Source organism: Clavelina lepadiformis, chromosome 2 (genome assembly GCF_947623445.1).
Source record: "Clavelina lepadiformis chromosome 2, kaClaLepa1.1, whole genome shotgun sequence".
Classification (NCBI taxonomy): domain Eukaryota; kingdom Metazoa; phylum Chordata; class Ascidiacea; order Aplousobranchia; family Clavelinidae; genus Clavelina; species Clavelina lepadiformis.
The window spans coordinates 18,008,613-18,022,844 of record NC_135241.1 but is presented as its reverse complement, the minus strand read 5'-3'; the positions used below and the strand labels follow the sequence as shown (position 1 = coordinate 18,022,844).

At 37.6% G+C, this 14,232-nt stretch overlaps 2 protein-coding genes across 3 annotated transcripts; both read right to left on the bottom strand.

The window, feature by feature from the left end:
- Positions 1-1,446: 1,446 nt before the first annotated feature.
- LOC143445585 (mitochondrial inner membrane protease subunit 1-like) lies at positions 1,447-5,408 on the bottom strand. Of its 2 annotated transcripts, XM_076944795.1 has the most exons (7): positions 5,266-5,408; positions 5,071-5,132; positions 4,767-4,805; positions 4,264-4,458; positions 3,965-4,090; positions 3,360-3,504; positions 1,447-3,124 (listed from the first exon to the last, which is right to left on the bottom strand). In XM_076944795.1, the coding sequence occupies exons 4-7, from the start codon at positions 4,428-4,430 to the stop codon at positions 3,071-3,073; spliced, it is 492 nt and encodes a 163-aa protein (XP_076800910.1). In that variant the 5' UTR covers positions 4,431-4,458; positions 4,767-4,805; positions 5,071-5,132; positions 5,266-5,408; the 3' UTR covers positions 1,447-3,070. The 2 variants fall into 2 exon arrangements, with proteins under 2 accessions (XP_076800910.1, XP_076800909.1); XM_076944794.1 differs by lacking the exon at positions 4,767-4,805.
- On the bottom strand, positions 5,133-11,264 carry LOC143445584 (uncharacterized). The gene is made up of 3 exons (XM_076944793.1): positions 9,665-11,264; positions 9,433-9,585; positions 5,133-8,352 (listed from the first exon to the last, which is right to left on the bottom strand). The coding sequence occupies exons 1-3, from the start codon at positions 9,919-9,921 to the stop codon at positions 7,653-7,655; spliced, it is 1,110 nt and encodes a 369-aa protein (XP_076800908.1). The 5' UTR covers positions 9,922-11,264; the 3' UTR covers positions 5,133-7,652.
- Positions 11,265-14,232: the final 2,968 nt, after the last annotated feature.

Genomic DNA, 14,232 nt, shown 5'->3' with positions numbered 1-14,232 from the left:
GTAGGCTACGTTTTGCAAGTTTCACTTTGAAATTGAGCAAGAATGCAACCTGTTCAATAGGCTTAGCCGACCTAGCGTACTAAGAGAGGGTAAGAGTGCCAATCACCACCCTCGTGAATGAAATGTTTGGGGGGGTGGTCGGACGATTCAACCCACGGACGATTCAACCCACGGACGATTCAACCCACGGACGATTCAACCCCGGACGATTCAACCCACGGACGATTCAACCCAGGACCATTCAACCCAGGACGATTCAACCCACGGACGGTTCAACCCGCGGACGATTCAACCCGCGGACGATTCAACCCGCGGACGATTCAACCCGCGGACGATTCAACCCGCGGACGATTCAACCCGCGGACGATTCAACCCGCGGACCATTCAACCCGCGGACGATTCAACCCACGGACGATTCAACCCCGGACGATTCAACCCGCGGACGATTCAACCCACGGACGATTCAACCCATTTACAAAAACGTCAACGGCTCGGTGCTCAAAACGCAGCAGTTGTTAATTTGGACCAACCACGAAGGAAATACACGCACCTGGCTCACAGACTTTCGGCAAAGGTTTGCACTTATGCAAATGAGCCAGATAAATTGATGTATCTGCGTGCAATCGCTCATATGTGCTAATTAATTACCGTTTGTAGTACCCTTTTCAGCTTTGTGTTTTATACGTGCTGTGTTTGTGTTCAGGTTCATGTTCTTAAGCTTGCCTGTAAATAAAACAACTTTTTTTCTAATTAATCGATGTATAAACAGGTGTCTATAAAAATATCTGTAATTTGTGTACATGCAAAAAAATAAATACACACATTTACGTATGTGGGTCGAAAGCATTTTGTCTTTTCAAAAACTTCAAAAATGTTAACTTAATGCTAAAAGGATATTATATAATATAATACGCTATTTTATATAATAACCGATCTACACGGGTAAATACAAAAAATAATAGCAGGCGTAGACAGAAATGTACGCAAAGTACTGTATAGGGCAAAATAACAATATTCAAGGTTTTACTGGAAAGCAGAAAACAATAAGTGTTTTGATGTACAACCAATGCTAACAAGAAGTGGTAAAAGAAAAAAAAGGAAACACAAAAAGCTTTATATTAGCTTAGGCCTATATATTAGCTTTATTTAGCTTACATAATATTGGCTACAAAGTAACTTGGTGATAACCTAAGCCAATAGTACGTGAAAGGTCCGTGGGTTGAATCGTCCTAGGTTGAATCGTCCTGGGTTGAATCGTCCGCGGGTTGAACCGTCCGTGGGTTGAATCGTCCTGGGTTGAATCGTCCGTGGGTTGAATCGTCCGGGGTTGAATCGTCCGTGGGTTGAATCGACCTGGAACCGTTTGGGGGCCATAGGCTTTCTGCATTTTTAATCGTTTTCCATCATTGCGTTTCGCAAGAAAAAACGAACAATAAACGCGTATCCGGCATTTCAAAATCGTTTTATTTGACGTTTCAAAATTGTACATCATAAATAGCTAGCTGCTGTACGTATATATGTGAGGTTGACATTTCATTTCGAGGCGTTCTAAAGCCGTTTTTGAGGCATAAAAACCCAAAAGTTTTTCACTTTGGGCGAGGTGTACACATGGGCAAATGTTAGAATTTTAACCTCAGGTTTTAAAATGGTTTGACAGCCCCTTGGCTTAAATGCAATTCTAAATACGCCACTGATGGTGGGGTGTAAAATTTTCTTGAAAGCAAAAGTGAGGCGTAGGACAAAAAGTTGGCCCCACGGCCTACACTGTTTGCAAATTTAACAGTTTGGCATGAGTTGTGGCTGCTAAAAGTTGTTTATTTGGCAAATTTATTTTAACTGTACCGATGCTAACATAAAAAACACAACGCCCGGAAAGTCTTTCGTCACTCATTGCTCATTACGTAAGCCTAATATAAATATAACTCAGCTTACACACGTTACGCAGTTTGACAGTGCGTCTGAGTTTGGCAGGATGTGGGTATGCAGGGTTTTTCCAGTCATTGCTTAATGCAAAACTTTCACCCCAGTTAAAACACAATGGCTGGTATCAAATAATCACAACATCATGTTGTTAAAAAAATTGATTTCGAATCAAACGATCTGTCAAACGTAATTAAAAAATTATATAATTAAATTTTAATTATGCCACTCTTGAAGTCAATACTTTTTTGATTCAATCCGCAAGCCACAGCAAATAGAAATAGTATGATATTGGATTTATCTTAATAGCCGACAATCATTGTCGCATTGTCAATATCGCAAAAACTCCGATGGGAAATGATTTAACGACCAAACATGAAATTGCTGCTGCAATCGTGGCAGACGTGCTAAAACAAAATGAAATATTTACGAGCAAAAAGCACTTAGCACGATGAAATAATCATTTTCTGACAGCCTTGTACGTCGTCAAACAGGATGAAGCTGTTCGTATTGTACCTTTTGCATTTTAATAAAACGTCCATCTTCCATAAACCATAAGCAATTTCCACCCGACAGTGCAAGACGCGATGTTTGCGTTGATGTATTTATGATTCGAGACACGAAGCACAACGTTGGTAGCGGTGACCGCATGAAAAATAGCAGCTAACTTTAGCACACTTATTTAAATCTTTTTCTCAAGAAATTATGAAAACAAACTGACTCATACCCTAGCTACACTGCGTGACGTATATCCCCAACCGCGTCAGCTTCCGTTAAAATCGTTAATAACTGTATATAAATGCACATCATAATTCAAATGAAAATCTGATAAAAGCATGAAATCATACGCACAACCATATTGAGATCACGTAGAAAAACTGAGCTAGACAATATCCGACTCTTTTTATAAACGTCTGATGTAGGTAGATATGCAATTTATAAAGCATCAAGGCAAATATAGTACAAAGGCTGCTTCGAAAACTACAATATTAAAATTTTATGACAAAATATTGACTCGAAACCAAGTTTTTTCACAACAGCGTTCATACCGACGTCTACAGATAGACTGGTATATTCAGGCTTCGACCGGATACAATCCGCAGCAGATCAGGAGCAATCAGTAGTCGATTCTGGCGATCATCACTTGCAATCATGCATCTTCCGAAGTGCTCTGAAACCACCTGAAATCACGCATGGGGAGAAGCTGAATGAAAGAAAAAAGCAACTTTGGATTAAAAATTTTTCCAATGAAAATGCAATACACAACACGCAGATCAGATAGTCGAAACTTTCCTGTGTTAACATATCACCATAATGTCAAAATGGGTGCGAACTGCGAAGCATTCTCGCTTTTTCAGAAAAGGCTTCCTCTATTACCACTGTTTTACGTTGAAGTATATGATGAACAATCACCAATACACACACCTGAGTTTACATACCTTTATTATTACTCGACTCCGCACCAAACCTAATGGTATCGGGCCATACTGCCTGGAATCCAACGAATGTGCGGAGTTGTCGCCCTCCAGCCACACGTGACCTCTAGGCACGAAACGTCTTACTGTCACAAAGTCAGTTCCTAAACTAAACAAGAAGGGGTCGTAATAAATGCATGGTAAGGACCACCAATGTGTATGTAAATTTGATGATTCGCTTATTACCAGTTATACTCAGTGAATAGCTTTCTGCCGCGTGGGCATCATAGTAGTTGTAGTTTGTTGAGCAAGTGTTGTTTCATATGTAAACTTAGTTTACGCGGTGCCCTGTGCTTTTGAATAGCAACGCAACATGGTAAAGAGGTGGCATGATCGTGGCTTTTTTTGAAAAGGGCAAAACTGACGGGATGGTGGAAATAAATTGGCAATAATGCCAGAATGTATATGGGCGACCGGTCAAGCATACTTCAAGTATATCTCTCATAAAATTACACAAGCAACAGACCAATGCTTTTCATAATTTCATATCAAAAACTTAAGAACACTTAAGTGATCAACTATTGAAAGTCGTTCAGGCATCAAAACTATTTTATGGGATAAATATATACTTGTCCTCATCGTCCACTATTGGTACGGAAGAGATATAGGACACCCGTTCTCCTTCCAAAGCTATTATTCTTTTACAGATTCTCTGTGAAGGATTATCGTGTGCCGTCACAGTTACGATGTCCCCTCTGAAACAAAAAACACCTGGATTAAGGTTTAGATGCTGTAATAGTGGACATTGGACACGAGATGATTTTATGACTAACTAAGAATACAAAAAACAATTGTCAGACAGGACTACAAAAAATAATTGCAAGCTAGGCATAGATAAAATTCTTGGTAGCATCAGCATTTCACATACCGTCTTAGCTTAGCAAAGGATGTGATTTTTTCACCCACACCAATATCCCTCTCACGTATAGTTGGTTCCATGGATGGGCCAAAAAAGGTCAAAAACTCGAAAAATGCGTCGGTGATGACGTATGCTATAAAACCAGTGCCCAATCCATAAACGAGAGATTTGTTCATAATGAAAAATGAATATTTACATGAAAACCTGCAAAAAGAAAGAGATGAAAATGGTAAAGTGGCTTCAATTAACATCAACAGCACTGTACTGAAATTAGTCGTCTTGGATACAAAATTATGCAGGTAAGCTGCCACAAGGCAAATAGCAAAGTGTATGCTGTGACATGTCAGTAGTCAGAAGATTAGTTTCAATTGAACACAATAAAACAAACAGAGTGTAGGATTAGTTTCCAATACACAGATGCACAAGTGGATCTTCAAATGTGTTTGTTAATCTTTTGTATTGATCACCCACAATACCACATTTATATATGCAATGTAAAAGCAATTTACAACCTGTCAATCAAAGGGCATTATGGCAACAATTCAGAAAATCTGCCAAAAATACAAAAAATGGAAATAACGGCTACTGGTAGTTATAGCAATGTGATAAAAATTTATGCCGAAAAGGGAAGCAGTGTAAATAATTTTCCGTAACTTATATTGGTAGTGGGTAAATGTCATATTGCCACTGCCATGTAAATCAACATTTACAACTCATAAATCTTGTTTGATGACATAATGAATTTTAAACAAAACATTAACTGATCATGTTAAGCTTTTTTTGGCAGTACCATAACAACAAAAAATAAAGACTTACCATAGTTGTCTACCAGGATTGAAACAACAAATTCTATAATATCAGCACATCATCCCTACTAGCTGCAAATGAAATCAAGTAAAGTAAGCAATCTACAAGCAAAATAATACCAGCGTCTAAGACTTAGATTCTAGTTTAGATCTAAGAAAAATAAAATTAAGTATTATACTGCAAACAGGCACAACAATAACATACCATAAATCATTGTAGAACTAAAAGCGTGGCTATGGTCAAAGGAAGTAACAAACTTATGAAGACAACATCTAAGCTTTTTTATTAAATCTTGAGGAAATCTAAATGAAATTCTAATAAAATAGAAACAAGCAAGTCAAAATAACATTTTCCAGACTTGTATTCAAAACTTGTTCAGAAAAAAGCAGGGTAAAATTTATTACAAAATGCAGCCAACAATGATTTCAAAATAATGCAGTGCTTCTTTTGTAACTTCACACCTTTAGCTTTAGCTCATCAGCAAGTTTTTTAATTGAAACTTTAAACAATCAAGCACATACAAAAAACAGATAGATAAAAAGCAGCTTATGTTTTAAATATTCATGAAATAACACTCTGTTGCTAAAACCAAATGAGACAAAAAACTGTACAAAAATACGCTTCGTATAATTGCTATAAGAAACCTGATTAGCCATTCAGTATCATAAACATTTACAGTCTGGCCAAGACATTGTAGGTGAAATTAGACAGCCTTACTATAAAGTGCAGCGATGAAAAAATAATATTTGATACATAGTGATGAAAATGGAAAGATTAACACAGGACTTCACTTATCAGGGATCAAAAATCGCATTTTTACTGATAACACTAAATACCTGGTTCATATAAACATATCCACGCTTTTCTACAACTAAGAGGACGGTGTGTATACTAAGCTATTTATGCACTCATGATTTACAAGTCCAATGTATTTTGTGAGAAATCAGATGATTAAACTGTTAATGCCACAAATTACTGATGCAACACCTTTTATGTACCTAAAACATTAACAATCCACAATAAAATTCAGAAGACATGAAATTAAACTGTTACTGTAAATAAAACTCTAATGACCAACTTCTTCAACGTCCAGTGCCCTTTGGCTACAAAAACATACGCGATGAATTTAAAAAAGTAAACCACAAAACAATTAAAATCAAGATGATGTTATGATTCTGTGATTGACAATTTTCTGTACATACCTAATCATTAACATTTGCGTCAATGCCAAACAAATACAAGCCCATTCAGCAGAGAAAAAAGTTTAAAGAAGTAGCAAGAATTGCAAATATATAATGCCAAAAATTCTTTCTGCTCAAAAAACAAAACACCTGACACACTTTTAACATAGTAAGTGAATTTGATCGCGGTAACTAATGTAATCACCAGATAGAGTCACATTGTTCAAAGGCTCAGAAAAGTACAATAATTGAAATCATACCAAAATTATAAACAAATAGAACAGCTATACAACTGATGAAATAAACGAATGTGACTGTTATGAGCATGAGTTGCATAAAACAAAGAAAGTTCAACAAAAGTATGCAAACAAAATAGGGAACTGAGACATTTTATATTACGTGCAAAAATTTTGAAACTATGAATTAGCATAAGTACACTCATAAGCATCTGCATGTATCTTAGCAGTGTGCTAAAATTTTACTGTTAAAATAAGGAACTTAATCAACACAGTAGTGTAAAAAAACAAACTTTATGGAATGTCACCGGTTTTTGAAATGATTTATGGCTACTTTAGACTCTCTATGCAACGTTTAAACCAGGGCTTCCCAAACTTTTTTGCTCGCGACCCCTTTCAAATTTCTGAAGTTTTCCGGGATCCTTCACGTTTAAATTGATTAGCAGTGCGAAATATACATTAGTCATTAGTGACATTTATTGAGATGCAGACTGAATTCAAGCAACCAGAACTCAAAGCCTACTTACTACTTTACACATATGTAGGCTACTGGAAACAAAACAGCACACACATTTATTCAGTGTGATTGGTGCGACTGCTTTCTGCTACAAAGCAAGTCCAGCCGTGGCTCAATATCTGTTAATGCTGGTCTCAAGGCGGTTTCAATGTTGATTAGGCTGAAACGATATTTTGTTTTGATTGTATTTTGTACTTCGTGTAAAATTGGTATACGCTGAGCGACCCCTGAAGTTCGTTACGCGACCCCTTGCGGGGTCGCGACCCCCAGTTTGGGAAGCCCTGGTTTAAACAACACAAGAATTGTTTAAAATTTTTGTTTACACATGTACAGTATATACAAACAGTTGATTTAAAACAGTGGTGACATGATTTTTTTGCTACATGATGCTTGAGTTTTGCTAATCATCCAAAAGCTATCATCCAAAACAGTTTTATGTAGATTCGTTGATACTTTTGTGACAGATACAGTTCTTTGTAGAAATCAACACGAACTCAATAAAACTGAATTAAAAATTAGTGCAGCAATGAAGAAAAAAAATCACAGCATTTTTACCAAAAATATTTCTTTCACAGGCACTTAATCAGTTTTATCCGTACAGGTATGCAGTGGAAAAACAAGCACCTCATCCCACAAAAAGCTTGTACACTCAAAAACTTACAATACTGAGTCATTCTTGTCTAACTCAGCAACTTTGCTTGTTTCTTTCTGCTTAGAAATGTACCCCAGTTGCTGAACAATTTCATACTGATCTGGAACTTCCATAAACATGTGCAAAGCCAGAATTGGGTCTGCAGTTTTTGGATTGGTATCTTTGAGAATGGCAGCATATTCAACAAACTGAAAATTATCAAACTGACGCTGGGGTAACCAATCATCAAACTGACGCAGAAGTTCCCATGGACCATCTCCCACACCAACTACTATAATGCTAAGTGGGTAGAAAGACGCATCTACTATTGCTTTAACTGTTGGACCTTCGTTAACAAACTGGCCATCAGCAATAATGACTAATATGTGAAACTGGTCAGTCTGTTCAACAAGTTCTATAGCTCTGTGGATTATTGGAGCGTAACTTGTTGGGCCACCTAAAGAACGTTGTCCTGTGCTCTCCCTATAACACTCCTGGACTTCTTCAAAATTTTGACAAGGGTGACCATCGCTTTGCAAAGAAAATGTTGTTTCATCTTTTGTTACTGAGTCTCCAAAACCATAAACTGGAATCCCAGAACGAATTTTTTTTATGCTTTTGTCATGATCGTTGTGATTAGATTGCATGTGATTTTCGTAGTCCGTTTCCAAAATATCTTTCAAAGTATGCTGCAAGACGCTGATGATGTGCTGATAAGGATTTTGCCTGTTCACATAAATTTAATGTATATAAACATTTAATCAGAACAGTGGCCAACATGCACTTGTGTAACATGCTAATCCAAATAAACACAGAGCATCTAGATCAGTGGTTCTAAGCCGGTGGGAAATCATAAACTTTTGCAATTCTTTTGTAAAGATAAATTATACGCATGAAAAAGTCTTGTCGTAAATTACCTTGTAATGTATTCTACTGCACTTACTAAATACACCTAAAGACAAATGGCCAGCTCACACCTTATTCGATGGTAATAGATCAGTTAGATTTCCAGTATGATACATGGCTGAGCTGCGCAGATTTTGCATTTGTGGTAAGTTTCAAACTTAGATTGGCAAGCAAGTTGTTACAAGAGCATCAAGCAAATGCACTACTAAATTGATTCGTAACTATATGCATATTTAACCAAGAGTACAATGTCCGCTGGAAAAACTTGAAAGCACCAGAATGAAGAAAAAGTAGCCTGTGCTATAAATGTTTGATCACAATTTTGCAGTACCACCAACCTTTTTATTGCAATGACTATCTTTGCTGTGCTGGCATTAAAAAAGGACATAATAACCATTAATTTCACATTTCAGTGTAATTGTGTTATTTGATTGGTAAGTTTAATTATGTTTGGAAGTTACTAATAAGTTTGTCAGTTGTATTGCATAAAAATAATTATAACATCCTGCTATGCATAAGACCTGTTATGAAGTGAGGCTTACAGTAAATGCTCAGATGCCAGACTATAGCATTAAGTTTAAAACGCCGTTAACGTTTGACTGTAGCTGAAGATTTTTTGAAAACTAAAGGGGGGGGGGGGGGGGGATTTGGGATTGGCGGTTGGTTTTACTGAGAAATCAGATCAAAAAGGTTAAGAACCGCTGACCTAGACTGATGGGACAAAGATTTTCAAATCTACTTTACAACTGAAAGCCAGCACCAAAAAATCATTTGCCACAAAAATACATAATCATATACAACTAGCAAATTACATAAATGATATCAAATATTAAGTTTAATCATGTTAAATTTGAGTAACATTTCTAAAAAATAAAGCTCTAAATTACAAATACTTTTCACCTATTGCGACTGATGTAGTGAAGCGAATTTCCTTTATTGGTAACCCTTCCTTGCCATTCATTGCTTGCAGTGAAGTCAATTCCCAAAATAAGTCTGCACTGAAATAATCCAGCTTCTTTCATGGCATGGGAAACATCTTCAAAACTTTGAAACCTTTAAATAAAAAGTTGGTTATAAATAAAAATGCTAAATGAGTAAAAAGTTAAATTCTACATTTAGAAGCAACGCCAACCTGTCTACAAATGAACGAAAAAGAAATGGATTTGGTTTTTCACAGGTTGCATCAAGGTAGTTATTGTTGGCTGGATCTGCTACACTTAAAACAAAGCTCCTGAAAATTGAAGACAACCTTCTTCTTTGCCCATCAATAGTTGTTACATACTTTTCAACTGATTTTTGTTTTTGAGGAGACTTGTTATCCTTGCGTGTATGTGTTACATACAAAAAGTAAAAAACCGATAGTCCAATGACAAATAACCACAATGTCATTGCCCAACAAAATAACGAGGACAAGTCGCCTTTGCAACCAAAGTCACACGATAACAAATTTTATTATGCTGCAAAACAGAATATCAATTTTATGCAATCTCTACAGCAATCAGACTATATGTATTAATTTTTTAAAAGTTGAAAAGTCATTAAAATTAGGATGAAGTTAAAACAACACATAAGAAAAAAGCGCAAAATTATCACACAAACTACATTGATACAACATTGTGTTTAATACAATAGTGTAAAACATCGCAACAGAAAAACAAACCTCACTAAACTACCCTTGCAAACGAGCATAAAAACAACTTTAAATACAAAAACTTTGACATGGCTCAGTGTGTCATTCTAGGTTGTTAATACATTTAATAACCTAGAATGGAACACTGAGACTGGGTATAAACTACAAAGTTTTATTTAGAATAGACACTTTTAATAAACTTTAAACACACTATGCATAGCAATGTTATTATAATAATTTACAAACAGAAGTACCATCATCACATCCAACAAAAATACATATATTTTTGAGTATTATATCAGCAAAAGTTAAGTTTTAAAATATTTTATTTATTCCAATGTATTTTATAATATCATCGCATATATCCAAGTGTTGACATAATGCAACTAACAGCGTTGTAATGACTCAAGTCATTGACTTTTGACTCGAGTCAGGTTTTTTGATGACTGGACTTGACTCGAGTCAAAAGTTCTAAATGACATAACTTGACGAGTCAAAGTCCAGAATGACTCGAGTCACGTTATGACAATTGAGAGGGCTAAAAACAACACTTTATGTAACAAAAATGGAGCAATTTCAAAAAATTATAACTTTTTGTAAAAAGCATCAACCAGACTAATTTGTAGACAGTTCCGACCTTATGGCAACCAATTTAATGCAACACATAAGGTGATGGCAAAACAGTTTTTATGTTGATAGGTCTTGACTCGAGTCACAACTAAAATTGACTCGATTTGACTCGAGTGAGAAAAAAATGACTTAGTCACAACCCTGAATACCAATATCATTACTGTACCAGATCTGACAAACCAAATGGTTCAACAGATAAAAACAGCTATCAATATCCGGACACTGTGACACGCTCTTATCATTAAACATACATACACTACGCAAACATGAAAATCCCTCTGTCTAGTACTCTAGTCTCTAGTCTAACCCATCAAGCGCTGCTTTACTCACACTGACATCGCGCGTTAAAAAGCGTAACTGGCGCGTGAAAAAAGATTAATTGTGAGTCGGCTCGGCTGTCGAAAAGTTACCATAACAACACTGGCTATGCAATAATGCGACTGGGTTTGATTTCGAGCCACGCTACGGTTGCAATGGCCTTGGGTTGAGCAAGGAATGACTTGGCTTGCTACTGTCTGCAATACCAGCCTCTTGGTAACGTTAGACTGCTGATCATGACGTAATGAACAGCGGGCCGTTATTTGCTCCAGTTGCACCCTGTCAACGATTGGTGCTGGAGACGTAACAACAAGGCTGCTGTTTGTGACGGAATGAACAGCAGACTGTGATTGTTCGAGTAGAACTCTGCTGTTGGTTGCTAAGAAAACGGAAAAAATTATTGTGTTTTTCATTTTTCACAGTTCCTTTTTCAATTTAGTCGACTTTACGACAAGGAGGCACACAGACGCTCTTTTGAGACGTCTCTCCTGGTCAAGTTCACGCCAGTGTTTCGGCATAAACACATGCTATTTGCCAATAAAATAATATCAAATTAGCCGCAGTTGTGTATCAGTAACAGCTAACAATATATATATCTAGCGTAATGCCTTTGCTGCGCAATACGAGTGATGGCCTCGCAACAAATGGGGTTCAGGCTGGTTCCGTGCACGATACCCAGTGGTGCATGCCGTTGTAATGTCCTTGGGCAAGGTAATGAAGGCATTAGCGACACTTGATCCTGTTTAGTGGATCCGATGGACATGCAGCGATCTCTGTTCAAGATGTAGATCAAGTGTCTGCGTCAATAAACTTCGCTTGTCCTGACTTTCATGAAGGTTACGTTTCCTTCTCTGCCAGCACTAATTGCAGGCAAACAGTTAGATTGAACCGTTTATTCGAACTTCCGTAACATCCTGCCAGCACATGCAGCTATATAGTGTAGCGGCCATTGGTTGTCTGTTTGTTTTGTCACTAGTTGTCGCCCTCACAATGCTCCCAGCACATGTTGATTTAAGCACTGCTAGTTTGTTTTACCGCCCCTATTCCGTTTTGCACTGCCTGAGCGCAGGACATGAGTTTTAGTAAAGGTTAAACTCAGAACCTCGTGTTCATTTTAATTTAATATATGAGCGAAGGAGACAGTGAACAGATATAGCAACCTTCTGAGGCAGAAGTCAACAACGCAGCAACGCAACAACATCAACAACAGCACGACCTTCGCCATAATAGTACGCCCAATGACAATTATATTTGAGGAATGCGCCGAGAAGTCCGAAAAGTCAAAGGAATAATGCAATATATGACATAACTTTGTGGCACTAAACGCCACATCAGTACCCCCCGGGCAGATTAGGCTTGGGGTACAAACAAGCCGTAATCGAAAAAGAAATAAAAACGGTAAAAGTGTGAATTCGTCCTCTCAGTAGCTCCTCATCGGTCCTCCGCAGTTAAAGGCGTTGTGGGTCCTTGCCGGACCGACTAGGATGCAGACAGGCGTGGGTCCTTATCGTAGCAAAGCAGAAGGCTACGTGTCCTTCTCTGCCAGCACAAACATTTGCATAGCACGCCCAATGACAGTTATATGTGAAGAATGAATCAAAAAGTCCGAAAAGTTAAAGAAATAATGCAATGTGGCTTGACTGTGTGACACTAAACACCACAAACAGTTCCAAATTCTGGCAATAGCCTATCATAAAAAAAAGAAAACAAATAAAAATGTGTGACAATCGGATCTTGAACAAAAGCAAGCTTGGTAACCGGGTTCGAGCGATGAAGAATCATCGCCGGGTTTAAGTTGTGCAAAGACTTTTCTCAGTCCGTGGGTAAACATTATCATACCATACGACCTCAGCTGGTCACTTTGTTGAAAAATTAAGCTGCTATTGATTACTTTTTACATCACGACCTGCAACCTGGTGTTACCTAACCAACAGCAGCTTGTCAGTCACTGAGCAACAAGCAACATCAGGTTCTATTAGAAAACAGCAGGATGCTATTCAACAATAGCATCCGTTCTTTTGGCGAGGACCCAGACTCTCTATTTGGTGGTCCTGGTAAACAGTTCCAATTTCGGGCAAAACTAATCGAGAAAGCGAACATAAAACTGTTCGTTACTGTTAGAACTTGCACGAAGTCACAAACACAAGCTTGGTAAACCGGAATCGAGCGAGGGAGAATCATCGCCGAGTTTAAGTGTGCGAAAACTTTTCTTAGTCCGAACTGCAAGAATAAAGATTCTGATGCCATACGAAATAAGGCAATTCTAAAATATGCCCGTGCGCCATGTGGACTTTGTGCATTATGTTTATTTACTACTATGTGGAGTGTAAGCTATAAATGTCCGTGTTCTACGCGTTTGAAAGCTATTGTGAATCAGTCTCAAGTGATATCCTAGCACGTGTAAGAAACCGCTGATAAGTTACAATATTACAGTAAAATTTGCCTATTATAACGGCATCTCAAGAGCACCCCACCGTGAACTTGGACACAAATTCATTTGTATCGAATGTTCAAGTGATGCAAGTTAACGGATTTTTCAAACAATACGGTAGGAAGAGTGGTACAGAACAAATACCTAAAGTTAATAGATTTCTGCGCATGCTGTAAACCTATACTTTTGAAAATTTAGTGTGCAACTTCGCATGGTTTGCACAACGCCTTCCGTTTCCGATACCCGGTGGCGCTGCCGACCTAGGCTTAATATTCTCTATGGGCAAGGCCTCCCAATTTTGTATTAATGAAGCTTAATCCTGTTCACTGATCCAGGTGAACAGGGTTAAAAGTGGTTTAACTTTCTTGTCGGTGTCATGTTAAATTTGTTCCCCGATTATGAAGTAGAGGTTTGGCATGACTCAGCGTAATTTTTTCGCTAGAAAACCTCGGAGATTGTCCTCGGGTTCAGAGAAAACTTACAAGGTTACCAACTTAACTTACGAACAAGAACACACTGCATACAAACTCACCAGGAATACAAGGTTTTGATCGAAAAACTTGCGCTGAATTATAATTCGACATCTTTACGTCACAATGCCCGGAACAAATTTGGCACCAAATGGCTGTAGTGCCAAAACTTGTCCCCTCCATTGTGACGTCATATATTTAAATCTAATTATGGTTTTGAA

Coding starts and splice junctions, on each gene's coding strand:
- LOC143445585 (XM_076944795.1), bottom strand. CDS start 4,430: ATGAACAAATCTCTCGTTTATGGATTGGGCACTGGTTTTATAGCATAC. Junction 4,091..4,263: donor TCCTTTGCTAAGCTAAGACG/GTATGTGAAATG, acceptor TTTTTGTTTCAG/AGGGGACATCGTAACTGTGA. Junction 3,505..3,964: donor ATAGTGGACGATGAGGACAA/GTATATATTTAT, acceptor CTTCTTGTTTAG/TTTAGGAACTGACTTTGTGA.
- LOC143445584 (XM_076944793.1), bottom strand. CDS start 9,921: ATGACATTGTGGTTATTTGTCATTGGACTATCGGTTTTTTACTTTTTG. Junction 9,586..9,664: donor TTTCGTTCATTTGTAGACAG/GTTGGCGTTGCT, acceptor TTTTATTTAAAG/GTTTCAAAGTTTTGAAGATG. Junction 8,353..9,432: donor CACTACATCAGTCGCAATAG/GTGAAAAGTATT, acceptor TTATGTGAACAG/GCAAAATCCTTATCAGCACA.